Genomic DNA, 21,890 nt, shown 5'->3' with positions numbered 1-21,890 from the left:
CGAGAGAGATGAGAGGAGAGAGAGAGTAGCGAGAGAGAGAGCTGAGAGGAGAGAGAGCGAGAGAGAGAGAGAGGAGAGAGAGAGAGGAGGAGGCGGAGAGAGGAGAGAGGAGAGAGAGAGAGAGAGCGAGAGAGAGAGCGAGAGAGAGAGAGAGCGAGAGAGAGAGCGAGAGCGAGAGAGAGGAGCGAGAGAGAGGAGAGAGCGAGAGAGAGAGAGAGAGAGAGAGAGAGCGAGAGAGAGAGCGAGAGAGAGAGAGAGAGAGAGAGAGAGAGAGAGAGAGAGAGAGAGAGAGAGAGAGGGACTGAGAGGAGATTAAGACAATGAGAGCCCTCCTCGTCTCCTCCCCACTCCCAATCCAAAGGCAGAATCACAAGTCACTGTGTCCTCCCCACCCAGAGCACCCCACGCTCCCCTCGACAAACCACAGCAGACGGCCAACAGCAGCAGGCAGGTGAGTGCTGGGTATGATGGCCTAGATACCACCTGGATATGGTGGTCAAGCTTGTGCTGCCCCTACAGCTGACCCAGTGTGTTTGTGTGAAACACGTGGCTCAGGCTGAAATCAATGACTCTGAGGTTTGAAATACAGCAGCTTCCTCTGTCCTAGGGACCCAAGTGTGATGGATGTAACATACACACACACACACTCACACACACAGAGCTCACCCAACAAAGTCCACTGCACTATTACTCTCAGACTTACCTGAACTTGTCTGTTCCACTGTCAGTCCTGTTTAAAGAATCGGAGAAAAGTGTGTCAGCACCCTCGTGAGTATTAAAACGAAGCCAGAGACATGTCTGTCAAAGTGTGAACATGAGAACATCAACCTGACACAACTGAGAACAACTGAGAACATCAACCTGACACACTTTGTGACACACAAAGTATTATAAATAGCTAAAAGTGTGTTATAGATGGCTAAATGCATATAAAATAAATCTTCACACCAACTGTCAAATACCACTATTGCCATTAAACAAGTTTATTCAGTTTCCACATTTTGAGGCAGAACATTGTTAAATGAGCAACATAAGACTTAAGTCCACACACAGATAATTCATTTTATTTATGAATAAAAAGTATTTATAAATTACTTTGTAATTTTCCACTGCAGAACCTACACAGCTCTAGCTACATGTGTTCTGTAACAAGAAGCAGGTTTACAGTAGAGTCAAAGGTTTCCCTCTAGTGGACATAAACTAGACTGCACAGCTCAGCGCAATGTCACAATGAAAAGTTGTGAAAACACACACACACACACACACACACACACACACACACACACACACACACACAACACACACACACACACACACAGAGAGAGAGAGAGAGAGAGGAGAGAGAGAGAGAGAGAGAGAGAGAGAGAGAGAGAGAGAGAGAGATAGAGAGAGAGCGCATTTACCTCTCCCTCACGTATAAAGGGAGTCAGGAAGCGGGTGGAATCGTCGTCATGGCTACTCTGCTGGCTGCTGTGTTGACTGCTCTGCTGGCTGCTGTAAGACAAACGGACACTAGCCACTTCAAATCGCGACCCACGACAACGACTCCTGCAGGTTTATATGAGAAAGGTTACATCTCATGACATTTCTGCAGATGAATGTGTGGAAAAAACACATTACTCTTAAGAACAATTTGGCGAACACGGAGCAAAATGTTGTGGAGGATGCGTTACGTTGATTGGCCTCTAGAGGGCAGTGTTACCCTTTCACGTGAATAGATCAGCAGCGGAGACACAGTGGTAGGTCCACATCTGAAAGCAGCCAAGGACTGGCCGAGCTTTCCCTGAGAATCTCCCTGATTAAAACCTTCACATTTCCTGAGTCTAATGCAGGACAGCAATTAGCCTAGTTACATCATAGATTCACCACTGTGCTATTATAAATCTAGGATATACCTTCACAATATCTGCATTCTCAGCGCAAGTGTAGAGGATGTTTAGATTACCTCTGAATCGAAAGGTCATTCACCACCAGGCCACCAGGTGGGGTAGGCTACTGGAGTAAGAACAGACAATGAAATATGAACCAGATATACAGTATAACTCACACAGTAAAAACTATAAGCCTATAAAATAATTAGTCATTTTGTCCTCATTTCCCACCAAAGTCCCGAGTTTAACTAGCATCTGTTACCTCGTACTGAACTGTACGTCCTCCAAGGTTCTGGACGTCAGCATCAGCACGAGTACAGATAACCCACCAAACACAGGGTCAATTACGGCAGATGTGAGCACTTGGAGGCCAGAGCGCTGTGCTGAGGTCATCGTGTCCCACGAGGATGAAGGCTTTCTACGCGTGGTGGGCGGGGCTGCTCAGAAACCCCAGCATGGTTCCAGCACACAGCCACAAGTCCCACTCAGCAGGACCGAGTTTGCTCGTAAGAGTTAGAATGTGGTTGCACGTTCAACGCAAACCCACACTGCACTTCATTATTATGTTAATAATGATCTCAGCAGAGGCCTTACTCATTGCAACAGCCACTTCTTCGTTCAAAACAACCCTTCGCCAATCCCAGCAGGAAGTTCTCTTCATAACATCAGTGCAATATGATTAAATCGGACTATTTAAATTACTCCAGGCATCTGATTCTGCGAATGACTGATTGAGGAAACTCGGTAAAAGGACTCAGTGTGGACTTCCAACTGCACAACCCCCTCTGTCCCTGTGCAGCGGTCACACCTCCTAGGCTGGATGAGTGTTGCCTGTCCCCCGTGTACTATGACTCATACACACCTAAGCTCAGGTGTTAGCAGGTACTTTCAACAGAGATGATTCTGGCCTGCTCAATGCAATTTAAGCTTTGTTTGCAACTTGGCCACTTAACGTGATAGAGGACTGTTTGGATATGTGAACTACTCTTCAGTAAAGCCGGTAATGTGTGTGTGTGTGTGTGTGTGTGTGGTGTGTGGTGTGTGTGTGTGTGTGTGTGTGTGTGTGTGTGTGTGTGTGAGATGGGGGTTACCATTGCATCCCTCTCTGTTTATCTTGAGCTGATTTATCTGTGTACTGTGTGGCTGTGGTACTGAAAGAGAGAGAGAGAGTGTGAGTAGAGAGAGAGTGTGAGTGGCTGGCACTGTTGCAGTATATGTACTCTAACCATCCAACCCCTGTGATGCCCAGCAGGCAAAGACCAAAGACTAACCCCATAGAGAAGCCTACTAAATCATTCAGTACTCATGATTCTTTAATACCACGTTTTCTAGCAACATCACACATGGGCGGAACTTCACCCTACGCTACTGACGCTACTGACACTACTGACACTATTGACACTTCTGATGCTACAGGCAGCACTGGCACTACTGACACTATGGCTCCTGTCCCTGTACTTGCTTTTAAGCTGCCTGGCTGCATTTGGAAATTTGCACCTGGATTTATACAATCTCCTTTGACAGCCCCAGAAACAGCCAGTTTTATAACCTGAAATCTGGATCTCTTCTTGGCATGTCAAGGGGATTTTAATCCAATTTCAGTCAAAATGTGAATGGATAACTTTTCTAAACCCACCCCTTATATCGTTTTTTGATGGGTTCAATTAATCATGCCGGAATGAAGGCAGAATTCAACTTTTGAAAAGATTCCAGCAGACGCAATAACAGAGATATCACACTAACAATCAATGGAAGGACATCATGAACGCACACCTTCAACTGACCTTCATCTGCTTCCCAAAAAGAAGAACCATACGAGGAACTACAGGAACTTCACAGGTGAGGAGGAACAGCTCCAGAACTCCCTGTAATGCCCTGCTACTTGAACACTTGTGTTTGATCAAATGTGGCCCTAATGAAAGAACGTGATGGATGGGCAAAATAAAGCCAAGCCACGCCCACTTCTTCCATACCTGCTCCTGGTTACCGTGTGACGGTGTTGTAGTTATGAGGGTGGCACTGTGATGGCGGCGACACGTGCCTCGTTCAGAGTCGTCAACGTGCCAGCCCATACTGGAAAGAAGGAGTCCAATTACCACAATAGGCAAAACCCCAGATCCTCCAATCGGAGCATGCAGCATCTCTTCGGAGGCACCAATCAGCTGGCTTGCCTAGCGGGCTGCTGTGGAGTCAAAGAGTGCTCATGGGGACTGGACCCAGGACCTCAGAAGCAGAGAAAGGTGTGCAGATAAACCTCGGCCCATGGTCTTAAAATAGCCACATGGCCCTGTTATCAAAGTGAGGCAGACGCCAGCGAGACTGGGGAGAGGGACATCAGTCAGTCGGAACCCCCCCCCCCCCAAAAACAGCCCCGCCCCGCCAAAAACCCGCCCTGGTCGAGATAACCACTCCTGAAGCTCCTCCCCCCAAACACAGGGCACACTATACAAACCACACAGACAAATATCAGTACGGTGAACGTGGATGAAGCTTTCAAATGGTTGTGGGCCAAAACCAATTTTGCGCAAACGCAATATAACATACTAGGAATGAGAAGGGATTGGCGGAGCCGAGACTGAGGCTCCATTTCCTCTGTGGAGCTTGACGAGGCTCCTCCAGGTCTAAGAACACTTCTGTAACCGTAAGAGCTGCGTTAGCTCAGGCTCGTATATGAACCCTCACAAAGGGCTGCGTGTTTGACGGGATAATTACAGCGCAGGAGCCCCGCACCATCCTGCTGCGCACACATCAGTTCTTAATTGTAGGAACTGCAGCATGACAAACATGCTTAATGATACACAGATATTCATAGTGTTGCAGGAAAAGCTTTGGTAACACTTCCTATTGATACTGTATTCATAATGCATCATAAATGCACTTATGATGCAGTTTATGAACTACAAAATGCTTTATAATGGGTACCATAGGCCTAATTACGAATTCCTACTAAGTAGTTATATGTACATGCGTAACGCCAAGGTTTTATAAAGAGTTATAACATTTGCTCAAAAGCACATCAATGTTGTAATTATAATTACAATTATAAAAAAATTGTTACCGGGCGGGATGTAAAATGGACACGATCGATCTCCAGTGGTTGGCGCCAGAGCGAACTAGTAACTCACTGAATCATAGATGTGGATCAGAGGTAAATAAACTACTTTTTTTTTTTCGGCGTGAGAAATCAGAAGTGTGGCGTGAGAGCGTGTGAAGAAAGTCAAATGCGTGTGTCTCACGCTCATACACACGCACATACATACATATATACGTGTGCATGGACGTAATTTTGATTTCAAAAGTGGGGGGGACATGGATTCGTCGCTATTTAAATATTTGGTTTTAACAGTAAAACTGGGGGGGACCAAACCCCCCCCCCCCCCCCCCCAATTATGTCCGTGTACGTGTGTGTGTGTGTGTGTGTACATAACATGTAATAGAGCATTACACCAGAGGTCATAGCAGGTCATTAGGTGAAGTGTGTAAGGCCATATGTGACTTCATTCATGTTTCCAATGTGCCCAGTTCCAGTGCCCACACCAACACCAACACCGATCCGCTGTGCCCATCCACAGTGGGGGAGACAGGGAGGGTGGAGGGTGTCTCTGATATATAAGGTGAGTGTGTGTGTGTGTGTGTGTGTGTGTGTGTGTGTGTGTTGTGTGGTGCATAAGCTGAGGTATCATAAAGATTATAAAGAGCATAAAGATGAGAACCTATTGTAGGGCATTACACATTGTTACAAAACCTAATTTTCTTTTCTTAAGACTGGGTGAACGTTTATTCTCTTAGGACTGGGTGAACTTGTGTTAAATATAAACTGCTTTACCTCTGACTCCAAATACTACTCAGTATGGGTGCTAAAATGGGACAATCTTAGGCCAACAACCTTACTGGATTTAGTGAGAGACATTTTTTTGAGCAATACACTGTACCCTTACAGTTTCTGAGATACACTGAGCTTTTTGGGTATAGCTACATGCAAATTTGAAGATCTTTATCTCACCCATGGAATGAATAGTTTTACATGTCTGCTCGTCATGCACAAACTGGTTCCTCCTACTAATTTAGAAACACTTTGCTTGCACAGCTGCTGAAGGACGTCTGTACAAAACATTCTGTCTCTCTGGAAACTTTGTGTACTTCACTACATTTTTTTATCGACCCCCTTCCTCCCTCCCTCTCCGTGCCCTGCCCCTTGCCTGATTAATAGCTCTCATCAATAATTGACAGGACTGAGTAATAGTGTGCTGGTCCATTACATAGGCAACCTGCTGTCCTGTTACTGACCAGCCCCCACTGACTAGGAGGTAGACTGTCCTACAGACCACATACAGCAAAACTGAGTGGATACAACTCACTCTTCATCCTCAATCTTCTAACATGATGCTAATTACAACGAAGGACCTTTTGTGGCATATGGATATTTTTATAGTGTTACCCACGGGCCCACTGTTATTAAAATGAATTTTAAAATCCATTTGAGGACTTTCACTAAATCAAATGTTTTTATTGGTTAGGAGCCAAGCTCCTCTCTTTACCATTAACCTCTAATCACAGGTTAAATATTTATCCCTACTGTAACAAGATTAGTTGGGTTAAACGAGGTTAAAGTGTAGCCTTGTTAAATGTTTATTAAAGCAGAAAAACAAATATGTTACTCTGAGACTCCACTGTGTATCTGGTTCAAATATGACTGGTATCTCAGGTCAGGAGGTTACTAAGTGAATTCAGTGAATGATTCTTCTTGAAAAATTACCTGAAGATATGTTTAAGGACATTCAGACTGCTTTTAACTTCACTTCAAGGACCTCCTCATGCGAGTTTTGATTTAACACATCAGCTAAAACATCTTTACATCTGAACAGCCATCATCAAAACGTGCTTTGGGGGGAAAAAGACTCTGTAAATGTCTGGGGATCTGAACCCCACTCAGACTCCGTTCGGCTAAACTAATCAATAAGCCAATAAGCAAACTTCTCCACAAGCCGTGCGTCTGGGGACAGTGGTGAGAAGCATTCTTGAATCTCAGCAGGAGTTCAACTCAAGGGCTAACAAAACCGGAACGCTTGGAAGAACACTGGTTGAAGAAACAAGCTCTCTGTGCATTCGATGGATCCAATGAAAAAAATCTGATGTTTTGAACTAGAACTAAGATTACATTTAAAGTTCAGAACACAGTGAGCTTGACCCCTTAAATGAAGCTAGCATAGCCAGCTTTAGGCTATATTCAGAATCCATCTGCCCTTTTCATTAACAAGAAACCATGACCAATATTGCTTCTATGTTCAGACTCATTGGAACGTAACAAACTCAAACTCAGAAGCTGAAATACAATTACACCCAGCTAAGTGAAGCACACCTTAACTTCTCTCACCCAAATCTATAAAAGCAATTAGCTCTGAACGCTGAGGAAGACATTCGGGTGTAGACTGGACTCAGGTGCGGGTTGCAGATCTAGGACCTAATGCTGTAATAAACACACACCAGTAAACTCATACTGGTATATAACAGTGTGAATCAGACATTAATGTAGCCCCAGTCTCCTGATCTCCTGAATGTTCTTCCTATGAAGCATCTGTCGAAACATCTTCTTCAGCCTCTATCACAAATTGCAAACGTATCGCAAACGGCTGAACTGGAGGATCCGCGCTGCTGTGGAGGACACGCCCATAAACCGCACACAGCTGAGCGTGAGGGAAGATAATATTAGGATGGTCATCTCCGTCCCCGCTGAGCGCAGGTGGACCGTTCACACGGCAGCCGGTCGCATCCAGCTTAGCAGACACCAGTGACGACATGGCCTCAGAGCATGGGAACAAACCCTGGGATCAAACCAGCTTCCAGTAAACAACAACAGAACAAGCAAACAAACGGGCCAGCAGTCGCCCCTGGTGACGCAGGGCTGAGATGTGAAACAAGAGGGCTCACACTGAGCACACTCCAATTCACCGAGAACGAAAGAGCGTGAGCGTCCGCCACAGCGCCCCCTAGGGACCAACCTGCTCTCACTGCCGAGCTCCTTCCTCTCGCGCACCTTTAGCCACCTCCGCAGGAGGAAGCGCTTACGTCTGGGCGAGGCGCTGGGCGTGGAGCAGTTGGACCAGCCGGCGTCCTCGTCGCTGGAGGGCGTGATCTCGATGGAGGGCAGCTGCAGGTACTCCTTGGTGGTGGAGCGGAGGCCCGGACGCCTCCCCTGCAGCAGGCTCTCCGCACGCTCGCCCGCCACCTTCTTTGCGCGGCGCAACTTGAAGCGTCTCCGCCGCAGGGTGGGCGTGGAGGAGCAGGACCAGGCCCCGCCCCCAAGGCCCGACCCATCCCTGTCCCGCGGGACGTGCAGCTGGAGAGATGGGGGTCTCAGGGTGTCCGTCATCCTCCGGAAGGTACGCGTCCAACCGCTGGAGACGATCGTGGAAGTCACTTCGGATTCCGCCGACCTGCCCGGAGTGCTGAGCAGCTGTACGCGAGAGGCCAGTCGGCTGGATGCTTATCGGAGGTGCTGTGAATTGTGGGTAATCCTCCAGACGAACCTACTTCTTTTGTGAGGAGCGTCGTCCAGGCTGACCAAGTCTAGTGTCAGTTATACCCAGATGACTCACTGTTGTTATCCGAGCCCGTCCTTATTGAACTGAAAGCATAAAATGCTTAAAAGGTCACAACAGAGCAGTTTGTCCTATATAAAGTTGCCCTCTCTGTGAGATGGTCACGTGGCAGTAACCCTAGCAGATCTCTGATGGAGATTCACATGCGCTTGGCCACCGCTCGATTTGTCCCAGAAGCTGCTGGACGGCATGCGTACTGATGCCTCTGCTCCTCCACCGGGGCGGCCGACCGGACGGCTGTGAGAGAGTGAATGCAGCGGTGGAGGGGTGAATGTGCTGGGGGCCGTGTGATGGGCGGGAGGCTCGTGGTAAGCTCGGCCAATGGTGCGGACCGATCAGGTGAACATGCCCAACTCAGTTTCCCCTCACAGTAGATAAAACATGCATAAGCACTGTGGCCGGTGTAACCATACACCAGACCTGTCTGAACACACACGCATGCACACACATACACACACATACACACACACACAAATTCAGAGTGGGCCAAACCGTTCTGGATTGAGTCCTGGCACCACAGTACGGTTTAACCCCAGTCCTTTTTCTACTTCTGTGTGTGTGTGTGTGTGTGTGTGTGTGTGTGTGTGTGTGTGTGTGTGTGTGTGTGTGTGTGTGTGTGTGTGTGTGTGGTTTTGTGTGTGTGTGTGGTTTTGTGTGTGATTTTGTGTTTATGTGTCTGTGTGTGTATTTCAGTAAGCTGGAGGATGGTGTGTGTGTGTGTGTGTGTGTGTGTATTTCTGTAAGGTGGGGGATGGTGTGTGTGTGTATTTCTGTAAGGTGGGGGAAGCTGTGTGCTTGTGTGTATGTGTGTAAGGTGGAGTATGCTTGTCTTTTTTTACAGTGCACCACTTTCCATGAACATGTGTTCACTTAAAGTAGGCAAAGATACAAATGTGTGTGTGGTTTTTGTGTGTGTGTGTCTGAGTGTGTAGTTCTGTAATGCTGTTTGTGTGTTTTTCTGTAAGGTGGGGGATGGTGTGTGTGTGTGTTTGTGTGTGTATGTGTATGTTTCTGAAAGGTGGAGGATGCTGTGTGTGTGTGTGTGTGTGTGTGTGTGTGTGTGTGTGTGTGTTTCTGTAAGGTGGTGGATGCCGTGTGCTTGTGTGTTCCTGTAAGGTGGGGGATGCTCTGTGTGTGTGTGTGTGTGTGTGTGTGTGTGTGTGTGTGTGTGTGTGTGTGTGTGTGTGTGTGTGTCCTGTAAGGTGGGGGATGCTGTGTGTGTGTGTGTGTGTGTGTGTGTGTGTTCCTGTAAGGTGGGGGATGCTGTGTGTGTGTGTGTATTTCTGTATGGTGGGGGATACCGTGTGTGTGTGTGTGTGTTTCTGTAAGGTGGGGGATGCTGTGTGTGTGTGTTTCTTTGGTTCAGTCCCTGAGGCTCTTCCAGTCTGCGCTCCTCTTCTCAGATGTTCGTCCTCACCAGCTGCACTGCCTATAGAGTAGAGTAAGGTGAGGGTGGAGTGAGGTGAGAGGGTGAGGTGAGAGGGTGGGGTGAGAGGGTGGAGTGAGGTGAGAGGGTGAGGTGAGAAGGTGGAGTGAGGTGAGAGGGTGAGGTGAGGTTTAGAGGGTGGAGTGAGGTGAGAGGTTGAGGTGAGAGGGTGGGGTGAGGTGAGAGGGTGGAGTGAGGTGAGAGGGTGAGGTGAGAGGGTGGGGCGAGAGGGTGGGGTGAGGTGAGAGGGTGGAGTGAGGTTTAGAGGGTGGGGTGAGGTTTAGAGGGTGGAGTGAGGTGAGAGGTTGAGGTGAGAGGGTGGGGTGAGGTGAGAGGGTGAGGTGAGAAGGTGGAGTGAGGTGAGAGGATGGGGTGAGGTGAGAGGGTGAGGTGAGGTGAGAGGGTGGGGTGAGGTGAGAGGGGGAGGTGAGAGGGTGGGGTGAGGTGAGAGGGTGGAGTGAGGTGAGAGGGTGGGTGAGGTGAGAGGGGGAGGTGAGAGGGTGGGGTGAGGTGAGAAGGTGGAGTGAGGTGAGAGGATGGGGTGAGGTGAGAGGGTGAGGTGAGAGGGTGAGGTGAGAAGGTGGAGTGAGGTGAGAGGATGGGGTGAGGTGAGAGGGTGAGGTGAGGTGAGAGGGTGGGGTGAGGTGAGAGGGGGAGGTGAGAGGGTGGGGTGAGGTGAGAGGGTGGAGTGAGGTGAGAGGGTGGGTGAGGTGAGAGGGTGCGGTGAGGTGAGAGGATGGGGTGAGGTGAGTGGGTGCGGTGAGGTGAGAGGGTGGGGTGATGTTTAGAGGGTGGAGTGAGGTGAGAGGGGGAGGTGAGAGGGTGGGGTGAGGTCAGAGGGTGGAGTGAGGTGAGAGGGTGAGGTGAGAGGGTGGGGTGAGGTGAGTGGGTGAGGTGAGTGGGTGGGGTGTGAGGGTGAGGTGAGGTGAGTGGGTGGGGTGAGGTGAGGTGGGAGGTTGGGGTGAGGTGAGTGGGTGAGGTGAGGTGAGTGGGTGAGGTGTGAGGGTGAGGTGAGAGGGTGGGGTGAGGTGAGTGGGTGAGGTGAGTGGGTGGGGTGAGGTGTGAGGGTGAGGTGAGAGGGTGGAGTGAGGTGAGTCAGTGGGGTGAGGTGAGTGGGTGAGGCGAGTGGGTGGGGTGTGAGGGTGAGGTGAGTGGGTGGGGTGAGGTGGGAGGTTGGGGTGAGGTGAGGTGAGTGGGTGAGGTGTGAGGGTGAGGTGAGAGGGTGGGGTGAGGTGAGTGGGTGAGGTGAGTGGGTGGGGTGAGGTGTGAGGGTGAGGTGAGAGGGTGGAGTGAGGTGAGTCAGTGGGGTGAGGTGAGTGGGTGTCCCAGACACAGTCGGCCATGAGGAGGAGGATGACAACAATGCATTCACACTGAGATATGTACACAAACGTCACAACAGGGTATATGTATTAGGCTTGTCCCGATCCAATATTTGGATCGGATCGGCCGCGAATATTTGCAAAAAATGCGTATCGGTATCAGATCGGCAGGGCAGGCACGAGAAAATTTTCCAGCACACCTTCAGCACACGAGCATAGCATCTCCCCCAATTTAGCTCAGCGGTATCTTCTAACCATTAAGACGGCCATGTAAATTTGAAGTTATTGGTAAAAATGTCAAAAATGTTGTGTGGGATTATTTTACCTTAAAGGACGACTAAGACGAAGAGGTAGAGTGCCACATATGCCACAGTAAAGTCAAAGCGTGGTGGTAAAGCTGTAAGAACTTTTAAAACAACCAATCTAATCAAGCATTTAGCAAAATACCACCATAAAAAACATGAAGAGTTTCTAAAGAAAACCGAAGACAAAAAGAAAGGTCCTACACAACTAACACTGGCAGAAATGTTTGCGAAGCGTGACAAACTGCCACTTTTTAAAAATACAATTTACAATATTATTTGCACGTATGGCTTTTAAAGCCTTAAGTTTACTGATGCCATTTCTGTTTGTTATTTATTATTTTATCTATTATGAGTTTATTAATTGCTAAATAAACGGGTGAGTTTCCCGAAACGTTCGTAGCGCTAAGTACTTCGTAACCTCGTAGGAAAGTACTTAGCGCTAAGAACGTTTCGGGAAACTCACCCCAGGTCAGTTTCTGCTTACCAACCATTATGTATGATTCAAACACACCTAATTCAGCTGGCTACTTGTTATCAAGCTAAATAACTTTAAACTTTAATACATGCTCGTATAGGCCGGTATCGGATCGGAAGTGCAAATAAATATCGGATCGGAAGTTCAAAAAGCTGGATCGGGACATCCCTAATATGTATACACACACACCAACTTCACATGCGCACACACACATAACATGCACATTCACACACATACTACATGCACATTAATATAGAACAGCAAAGATAAGATCATGCTCACATATTTACAGACACATACACACACCCACACACACATTGATACATAAAAAAACACGCAGCAAAAGATCAGGCTCACATATGCACACACACACACACACACACACACACACACACACACACAAACACACTCACACTCTACCTCACAGCTCTGCTCATCTCAGCAGACCTATGATGTGTAATCTCACTGTTCATAAAGGACACTCAGCACAGACTGTAGCAGCTGCCATCACTCTGAAGGCTTTTGCCTGTGTACAGCAGTGTTTCAGCTATTCACTTACACTTTCACATTCAAAACCTCCAAACACCACTTATCTATCTATTTTGTTTTATAACAATGTAAATTTAAAAACAGAAATGACTATTTAAAAAAAATCTACTGATTACTTATGTAATAGGCTGATGAATTAATTTTGACATGTGAAAGATGATTTTTGGCTAATGCAACTTGTTGCAAAAGAGACACATATAATGAAACATTGTCCTCGTTAAGTTAGGTTCTCGTTAAGTTAGGTTCTTGTTCAATTAGGCTGCGGTATTTACCTCAGATCAGCTTTCAAAGCACAAAATGTACAAAGAAAATGTTACAAAATACACAAAACAAAATACACACACTGACTCCAGGCTAATGACCAGTAAGTTTAGCTTCTGTGTCCAGCAGCATGGATGACTGGCTTCAGTTAGTAATAATCATATTAATCAAAGTCTGGAAATTCTGCTACTTCTGGACAAGTTGCTCTTCCTGCCTTGTTAAACCACAAGAAAGTTATCACTGATCCCACTTATCTGGGACTGACTTCTGCAGATCGAGCTGAACTATCCTCAGCTCTACAATTTGTGCCCATGAGCCTTATGACTAATGACTTTGGGGCTATTACGTACACTAAAGCTTTTAATAAAAATAGCCAGGACACTTTATCCACATGACGCTAGTGGAAACCTTGACTTTTCTAAATATAATTCAACCAAGTCTTCCTGGACACCTTCTATAGGGGAACCTGAATCACTATATGCATTCTTCTTATTATTAATACCTGTGACAAAGAGATTCTTAAGATAAATGTAATCCAACTTACTCAAAACATATCTATCAAAGGTGGAATAACCTGCAAAACAAACAAAAATATATAAACAGAAGGAGTGATATCATTATTAAGTCAGCAGGTAAGGGGCGGAGCTGTTGTCATTTGGAAAAAAGACTTTTTCCAAGAAGGCAGCAGTACCCTGCATTTACAGCCCTGACATCACTCCATAGTTACAGTCCTCCAGTCAATCTACTATTAATCGTACCATTTCAGCAGGACACTTCCCTGATCCCGCCTCCCTGATCCCGCCTCCCTGATCACGCCTCCCTGATCACGCCTCCATGAACCCGCCTTAATGATCCTACAGGGAATTGCACTGTCGATAATCCTTGCTGTAGCCGCTTCCAGCTTCTAGCTTAGACAAATCATCCTGGATGTTCTACTTTCCTAAGTTCATCCTTAATGAAGATGGTTTGAGAGATTTTTCGCATTTCCTTCATGCAAGACCTGAGTGGAACCCTCCCACACATGGGGGCGGGACATCTAGACAACTGTGGTCTGTGGTCCTTCCTTAAGACCGTCAGAAATGTGTTAACTCTGTACTGCTTCACCTTTGACCCTGAGCACTACTCACACAGGGTCGATCATGTGCAGACCTCTTTGCAGGATTTGTTGAGAAACATTTTTTTGTTGAGAAACAAATATCTGGACCTGTACTCTCAGCATGATGCACTGATATCATTTGGGGTGGTCCAGGAAGTTCCCCTTCTCCAGGTTCCACCACACTCTGGACCATGTGTGGAGAAGAGAACATCACAAAGGTCTTGTTTTCATTTCCATCATGAATTATAAACCTACGGATTCTCGTTTTTAATTACAGTTCAGCTCTTCACACCGCAGGTTCTACAGAAGCCCATACCCAGCAATGAAAACTTCTGCTGAGAGAATGATGACCACCTCCAGAAACGTATGGGAATGCGTGATTAGTTTCAGTACTGTGGATTTCCTGTGGAAGTAACGGATGAGCATTTATATAAACTGCTTCCTCCTCCTACTAATTCAGGCTGCTTTAGATAGAGGTCCTTCCTCAGCTGTGCAAGCAAAGTGCTTCACGTATATATAAATGTTATATTTTTGGACAGTGCATATGCAAATGTGTCAATAAGTCAGTAACACCATCCTACACAAGTGATCAGTATCTTACAGAGCAGGGATGTTCAGAGCAGTCACATTGATAGGGACGCAGAGTAAATACCCAGATGACACAGACCCAAGCAGACGAGGGATCAGAGGAGACAACAGTGTAAACAGATCAATCCTGATCTCAGTCTGCGTGTGTGGGGGGCTGATCCAAACAGCTGCACCTCTGGCCTTTGGCTCAGATAGCAGTGTTGACTCAGCAAACATCGGCCAGTGTTTGAGCAGCTATTTGAGAGTTTGAGCCTATGGTCAGATTTTTCTCCCCTCTGAATGACTGGATACACAACCAGATATACTGTAGACATTATCAGCATTAAACAGGAAACTGTGCAAAACTATTGGCTCACCACGAGTTGGAGCAGAAGAGGACCGCTCCGTTCTGCAGAGTGAACATCTCTCAGCAGACCTACAGTGTTCATCTCCAGAATGTGAACTTCCACAGTGTTAATCTCCATAGTGTTAATCTCAGTTTGCTGATTAAGACTGTCTTCTCCTCCCCCTGGGCTTTCCTGCACTTGTGTTATGGAGCTGCAGGTGTTCAGATGGGGGGGGGGGGGGGGGGGACAATGACAGAAGGAACGTGGATGTATTTCCCTCTCTCTGTCCATCTGTTAATCTTTCTCTCTCTGTTCTAACAGTGTGCTTTAATATCAAATTTAACATTCAATTTAAGCAACATGTTCATTGATTGCTCAGTTTAGGCTAGGCTTCCATCAGATTCATTTAGGTAAACGTGTCAAGCCTGTAAAAACACTTTCACTAGAGTAAACACAGGCAGCAGGTCATAATAAGGCCGCTTCCTTCGATGCCTGGAGAGGAAGTGCTGGCACAGAAGACAGGAAATGGCATCCCCGGGGACCCTGGATCCACGTACGACAGCAGACACTCAGTCTTTCAAGATACGGTGAAAGGCGTTTACAGACAGGTTTTTTCACTGGAGCTCTTTTATGTTTATGAGGGTGTGATATTTTTTATTAGGCCTGTTTCCTGTTTGTATAACACGCAGGCAAAAAATATATATACCAGAATAGAAATTGAGCTATGAATACCAACATGTAGGTGTTGGGAGCTATAAGAGATTTTTCTGCCAAATGTTTGACAGAACGGATCTTGGAAGTGGAATCATCTAAAAATGGCAGTGTGCTGCCATGCTCTGGTTCACTAAACATAATCTGGTTCACTGTGCTTAATCTGATTCACTGCATTTTATCTGGTTCACTGCACTTAATCTGATTCACTGCACTTAATCTGGTTCACTGTGCTTAATCGGCACTGTTGTTTCTTATCACAAGTTAGGAGTGAGTTCATTCACGACCCACTAGGCCAAAATCCACCTCAGTGAACGCTGAGCTGGGAACCAGTGGGAGTGAACGCCACAATATTGTGTGTCCTGCTGAGGCGTCCGTACTGCTCAAAAGTGCTGAAGGAAGTGGTAGCACTGCTTAAAAGGTCCAGTTATCCTGTCCACAATTTTATGAACACAAGTGAGGACAAATTGCCACAATCCAAAATGAACGCCAACGGCCGGATGGGAATCACACAGTAAATACGACAGATACTTCCCACCAATCTAAATTAAACTTTTATATGAAAGGGGAGAAGATGGAATGGGAAAGCCGTCCATCTGGCCCATGCGGAGGCTTGGTTGAGCCAGAACTCATCCAGAACTCACCCAGAACTTTTGGGTGAGCCAGAACTCATCCAGAGCTCTTGAGTGAGCTAGAACTCATTCCGAATACTTGGGTGAGCCAGAACTCATCCAGAGCTCTTGAGTGAGCTAGAACTCATTCAGAATACTTGGGTGAGACAGAACTCATCCCTATCGCATTAAAAACAACTACAAGGATGAAAAACATCACCTTTTCTCATCACACAGTTTTCAAAGGACTGCTTGAAGTGGGTGATTTCCTGCTGATTAGAGAACCACAACCTGTTCTACATCAGCACAGAACATGTTTGACAGATGAAAACGGCACAGTTCCCTCACACAACGCAAGAGCCGCTGTCATTAATTCCATGGGTGAGAGTCCTGTTCTCATGGAACCCCTACGACTCCTCACAACTCCTCCGACACAGTAGTGTCTGGGCTGTTTATTCCTTCAGTGATGGAAGTTTCCTTTGTGTAAAGTGCACAGGAAGGGACCTCATGCCACTCACTTTCCATTTCTAACCATTTATCCCATTACAATGACCAAGTGTTAAATGGACTCCCGCCAGGACGATCTGTCTGGTAATATGGTGTGGAGGTTATTTCAGGACTTCTGAGAGGGAGAGAGTGGGAGAAAGTGAGAGAGAGACTGACAGGGAGGGCAAGAGAGAAGCAGACAGGAAGAGGAGGAGAGAGATGAGGGAGTGCTTCGAGTGTGAAGCAGGGTTGTGGCGCTTCAAGGCCTTTCTCGTCAGCTGCTTTGCGGGACACACACGTCTGCCACGTTACCTTTTCATCTCCTCCATCTATCCGGGTCACCATTGTGTCTGAGGTGGAGGAAGTTCCCGCTGGGCTTTGAGGGGGCGGGTGAATACACTCACTCTCACTTCAGGGCACGCTCAGACACAACACAGCACCGGGCCAGAGCCCCGCCCCTCCACCCAGACAATACAACAACATCTCCATACAAACGCCTGGCCAAGTCACCGAGAGGGTGTACATGACATTTTGTCTGCTTGGAACCCTTTGAGGTGCGATGAAAACAGAAGCTTCTGACTGGTCTGGATGGAACGTTTCCAAGGATAATTGTCCTGCCATAAATCGAGCCAAATCGAGCTAGCTGTTAATATTCAGTGACTTGGGTTTCAAGATCTGAAAGTCTGAAAAATGACAGACACCACTGTGTAATGTCTATGTTCCCTGCCATGCTCTCCACTGCTGTTAGTAAAAAAAAAACAGCGCTTTCAGGGAACCAGATCGGAATACTGCAACACCTTCTCAACACCCAAAAGCCCGACTACAGATGTGCTGTGTAACGTGACACTTGCATTAGAATCACCAGGAGTTCTGAGTTCAGCTTCAGAGACACCTGCTTATGTGAAAACAACATCCATCTATTAAAAGTGTCTGAGCAACAGCACAATCCAGAAATCCTGATTTTGACTTTGGCCCAACATAAGCCTGAAAACCTCTCTCTCTCTCTCTCTCTCTCTCTCTCTCTCTCTCTCTCTCTCTCTCTCTCTTTCACACACACACACACACACACACACACACATATATATCTTCACCTTGATGTTCACATGGTCACACGTACTGACCATGACAGGTCTTCCTGCTGGCATCAGGTGCTCAGCAAGCCATGGACAACTGCAATCAAGTAGTCCCATTCAGAGCCATAGAACGCCATCCTTAACAGTTACGGTTAGCTTACAGGTACAGGCTGCGTTCAGACCACCCCATCCATAACTGTCATAACCCATCTATAACTATCTCTCCAACAGGAGCTTCATGGGTACTGTAGTACAGTGAGTGTTTGCCTTCAGGGTTCATACAGAGTTCATATGTGCTTCATATAGAGATTATATGAGTTCAAATGTGCTTCATATAGAGTTCATATGAGTTCATATGTGATTCATATAGTTCATATGAGTTCAAATGTGCTTCATATAGAGCACATTTGGTACCAGGCGCCCTTTGACTAACTCAGCATTGTCGTTCCCCACGTACGGGCCAGTGCTGCCCTCCCCGCCCGGGTTCCACTCAGCATGTGACCCTCACGACGGACCGCCACGTCTGCCCTCAGCCGGCCGCAAGCCTCCGCCGCCTTTCTCCCCTGCTCCTTTTGAACACAGGCTGTGCCACGTGCATGCGTGAGAAAACGGAGATGCAGTAGCACGTACAGGGCGCAATGCCACAAACACTTCCTGTGGGTTGCACCTTTCACAGAAATGCACTGTTTAGACCTGCATGCAGTGGCAGTATTCTAGTCTTCATTGAGGGCAGTCATTTTTTAACTGAATGCCCCTGTTAGCTTTTATGTACCATTTCAGTAACTTATACTTATGCATTTACATAACCGTCCACATCTCCCTGGTTCATCAGTACAAACTGTTACTCCACTATAGACCCACATTTTTTTTAACGGAGGGCCAGTTATAGCATTAAGTATACTTAAAGAAAATCCTTCATTTAAGATCCTTCAATTATAATCCTTGCACGGCTTTCTGACAAACACCTGCTCACCCACGTGGGTTGCATGCTCCCCCATCGGTGGTTTTGTAACTCCAGCTGTAATCTTCCCAGCTGCCTGCAGATCTGGGTTAGTCCATCATGTTTTCAGGCGCAGTTGGGGTGCGCGAGTAGTTCAGTCAGAACGAAACTTTGTCCCCGTGTTCCTTTCTGTGTGAAGCAGGCCCACACATAAAGTTCGGCACAAACTCTAAAACATATCAAACGTTCGCAGTCTGCTCAGCTGCGATTCGTAAACCTCTCGGAAAAGATGAATGATGGCATATAAAAAGAAAAAGGTGTCCCCTTGTGACTTATGTACTGGACATTTCTAAAAAAAAAGTGATACAGCTCTGATACTGGCCGACACCGTATTCAGTGAACATCAGTGGAAGAATAGGAGCGAGAAAAGGATCAGTCACCACAGTCGAAATTATAAATGCACTGACTGCACCAAACAAGAGAAAAGTCCGTCCACGGAACTGACCAGGACGCGTAATAAGGACCGGGACGGCTTACCTGCGAGGTCGCTGGATGGAGGCGGCAGCCAGAATTTCTGCTGCGATCAAACTCGTAGCGAGAAAGTCCAAAGGCGTTAACAGACCGGCGGTTTCATTATGCCGCGGAACATGAGCCGGCAGAGGAAGAGAATAATATGAGTGCAGAATGCGCCGTGCCCGTCTCTCGTACGGCGCCGACTCATCGACTCAGTCAAAGGTGTTTAAACTTCAGCGTATAATAATCCTATTGACCATGAATGGACGGACTACTGCAGCTCGTTTGGTCTGCGCGATTATACTCCAACTTTGGAAGCATCGCACATTCCTTTCCATCAGTTGCATTAAATATTCACCTCCGGACTGACACGACGGAGGGTCAATCGCTTAGTCGGGGGAGGGAATCTTAAGGCCAGCGAGCAATCACTACACCCCAGAGGAGGAGTCACGGAGTCCCGTTATACCGAATCCGTGCAATCGCTCGAGGTTTCGCGCGAGCCCGAGAGACAGACCACTGCACGGTGTCCTATCAGTTACGCGCGCGTGCTGACCCAAACAGCCAAGCCGACCCTTCATTAACCCGCTCAGTGCTGTAACCACACCAGAGGAAAGACCTTACAAGACATTGTAAACATCTTTATCTGCCCTTCGAAAAATGTCGGACTAGTTCAAAGCAATCGAAACATAACTTGAGGAACTTGGAAATGAAATCTTTACTAGCTCACTGACATTGCTTTTAGAACTGCAGTCAGAACAGATACATACACAAATTCTAATATTCACATTCATGCGTGTCGATCAATAAGTCATCGGCATGGTGTGAGAGCCTGCAGAGATGATAAGGTCCTCATACTGACACGAGACGTGTGTGTCCAATTGAGCAGTAAGTGTGCAGACTTCCTGAATGAAATGCATAATACTTTAACTTCTCCGAACATGCTCATCGGTAAGTGGATATCTGTCTATACTGGTGAGTATGCAACTAATCACAATGTTTAAATATGTGGGTATTGGTGGTAGTGAAACTGCAAAATGATTAATTGTTAGTAATTTTATGCAGACATAACGTTTTATAATTTCACAAGTTTATAATTCAGTAGAGAATCACACATTAAGCATGCTGAATTACAACAGATCTTTTGTGTGTGTGTGTGTGTGTGTGTGTGTGTGTGTGTGTGTGTGTGTGTGTGTGTGTGTGTGTGCGTGTGCATGTGTGTCTAAAGTATCTGAATGTCACAGTGGCCTTTTCTTATTCTCCAGTGTCTCTGGGTTTAGTTTCCTTGTTCCATGGGTGCCATGTGCTTTTGTTTTGGTTCGGTTCCATGCTCCTCCAGTCAGTTATGGCCAAACATCTCCCACGGTGTGTGTGTATTCTATCATTGTGGACATATATATTACCACTGTGGACTACATTAAATATAATTGATCGGTTTGGCTTCTGGAGCGGTCCTACACTATATATTTTAATGCTTTCGATATGAGCACACTTAATCACACCAGCTATCAAAGCTAGCCATGGGTTGGACAGGTCAATGTTACTTGTGCCCTGGAAGTACACCACGTAACAAAGTGTTTAGTGAAATAGTTTGGATCTATGTAAATTCATTCAAATACACAAAAGTACAAAATTAACAAACTATACAAAACAAAGCCAATCATTTAAAAATGCTAAAAAAAACACAAGGACACACAAATGAAAACCTCAGGGCATGATCATTAAAACGCTGTATTCAGCTTGAGACAATGGACACAATTAGACTAACCTGTGATTAATTAGCCTGACGTGTTCTCATGTTGTCAGTGCTCACATGACTTTAATTAGCCTATAAATAACAGCATTGATACCTAAAATGTTTTTTTCCTGTGCTTTGTTCACAGTGGCAAATAAATGCTATTATCATTATACAAAGGGGTACAAGACTCCAATGAGCTAGTCGTGTGTACTTCAACGATTCAAAACGTAGTAGATCAATTTGATACTCACTAGAACAGTTCAAAACCTTCCAAAATGTTGTTTAAGGGGGAAATGTCTTGAGTGAACCTTCTGAATGTTGGTCTGAAACCACGTACAGCACCTGAAGAACCTCAGGTTCGTCTGGAGACACCTGGTGTGTACCGTACCATCTTTGGATACAGGTCAAGAAGGACCTCGCTGCTTACAGGCAGAAAATGAAATGTCCGAACTTTGCCAACAAACTGCAGTGCTTGTGGGAAAGTGTCCTATGCACAGATGAAATCAAAGGAAGCTTTGGCAATGTAGGCCAGAGTTATGTTTATGTATGATGAAAGGAAAAGTTCTCCCTACCTACCGTGAATCATGATGGAAGATCAATAAAGTTGTGGGGGTGCTATGCTGACTCTCAGTCTGGAGGGCCTGAATGTGCTGCAGAAATGATGAAAGCGGAGGATTTTCAAGGCATCTCAGATGGAAATGTGGTACCAAGGGTAAGAAAACCAGGGTTGGGCTTGAGAGAACTGAACTGGGAGAGTGGGTGGAGCTACACACACAGGTGTAAGCATGGTGAGAAAAATGTTCAGTGGCTGTTGTTAGTGATGCTGGGAGGAAAGAAGTGATACACCAGGACATAAGAAGAGTCTTTATCCTCCATAATCGAATAATATAGTGGTAGAGTGTGGACATGCAGAAGAGCGGTTAACTCGGAGTGTCGTCATAGGCACGGTACGGGCGAGCAATGTGCAAGACTGGAGGATCATACCAGCGGGCTCAGATAGAGG

The 21,890-nt window shown here is 46.5% G+C and overlaps 1 protein-coding gene across 1 annotated transcript in view; it reads right to left on the bottom strand.

Moving 5' to 3' along the window:
* Positions 1-801: 801 nt before the first annotated feature.
* LOC143508674 (uncharacterized) overlaps positions 802-21,890 on the bottom strand; it is a 57,189-nt gene continuing 36,100 nt past the window's right edge. Inside the window, exons 2-5 of the mRNA XM_076997335.1 lie at positions 7,871-9,899; positions 2,963-3,022; positions 1,404-1,494; positions 802-828 (exon numbers count right to left, since the gene is read on the bottom strand). Coding sequence (XP_076853450.1) covers positions 802-828; positions 1,404-1,494; positions 2,963-3,022; positions 7,871-8,241 — 549 coding nt within the window. The 5' untranslated portion in view covers positions 8,242-9,899. The remainder of the gene's footprint in view (positions 829-1,403; positions 1,495-2,962; positions 3,023-7,870; positions 9,900-21,890) is intronic.

This window comes from Brachyhypopomus gauderio, chromosome 2 (genome assembly GCF_052324685.1).
Source record: "Brachyhypopomus gauderio isolate BG-103 chromosome 2, BGAUD_0.2, whole genome shotgun sequence".
In the NCBI taxonomy this organism is placed as follows: Eukaryota; Metazoa; Chordata; class Actinopteri; order Gymnotiformes; family Hypopomidae; genus Brachyhypopomus; species Brachyhypopomus gauderio.
This window is presented reverse-complemented; position numbering and strand designations above follow the sequence as displayed.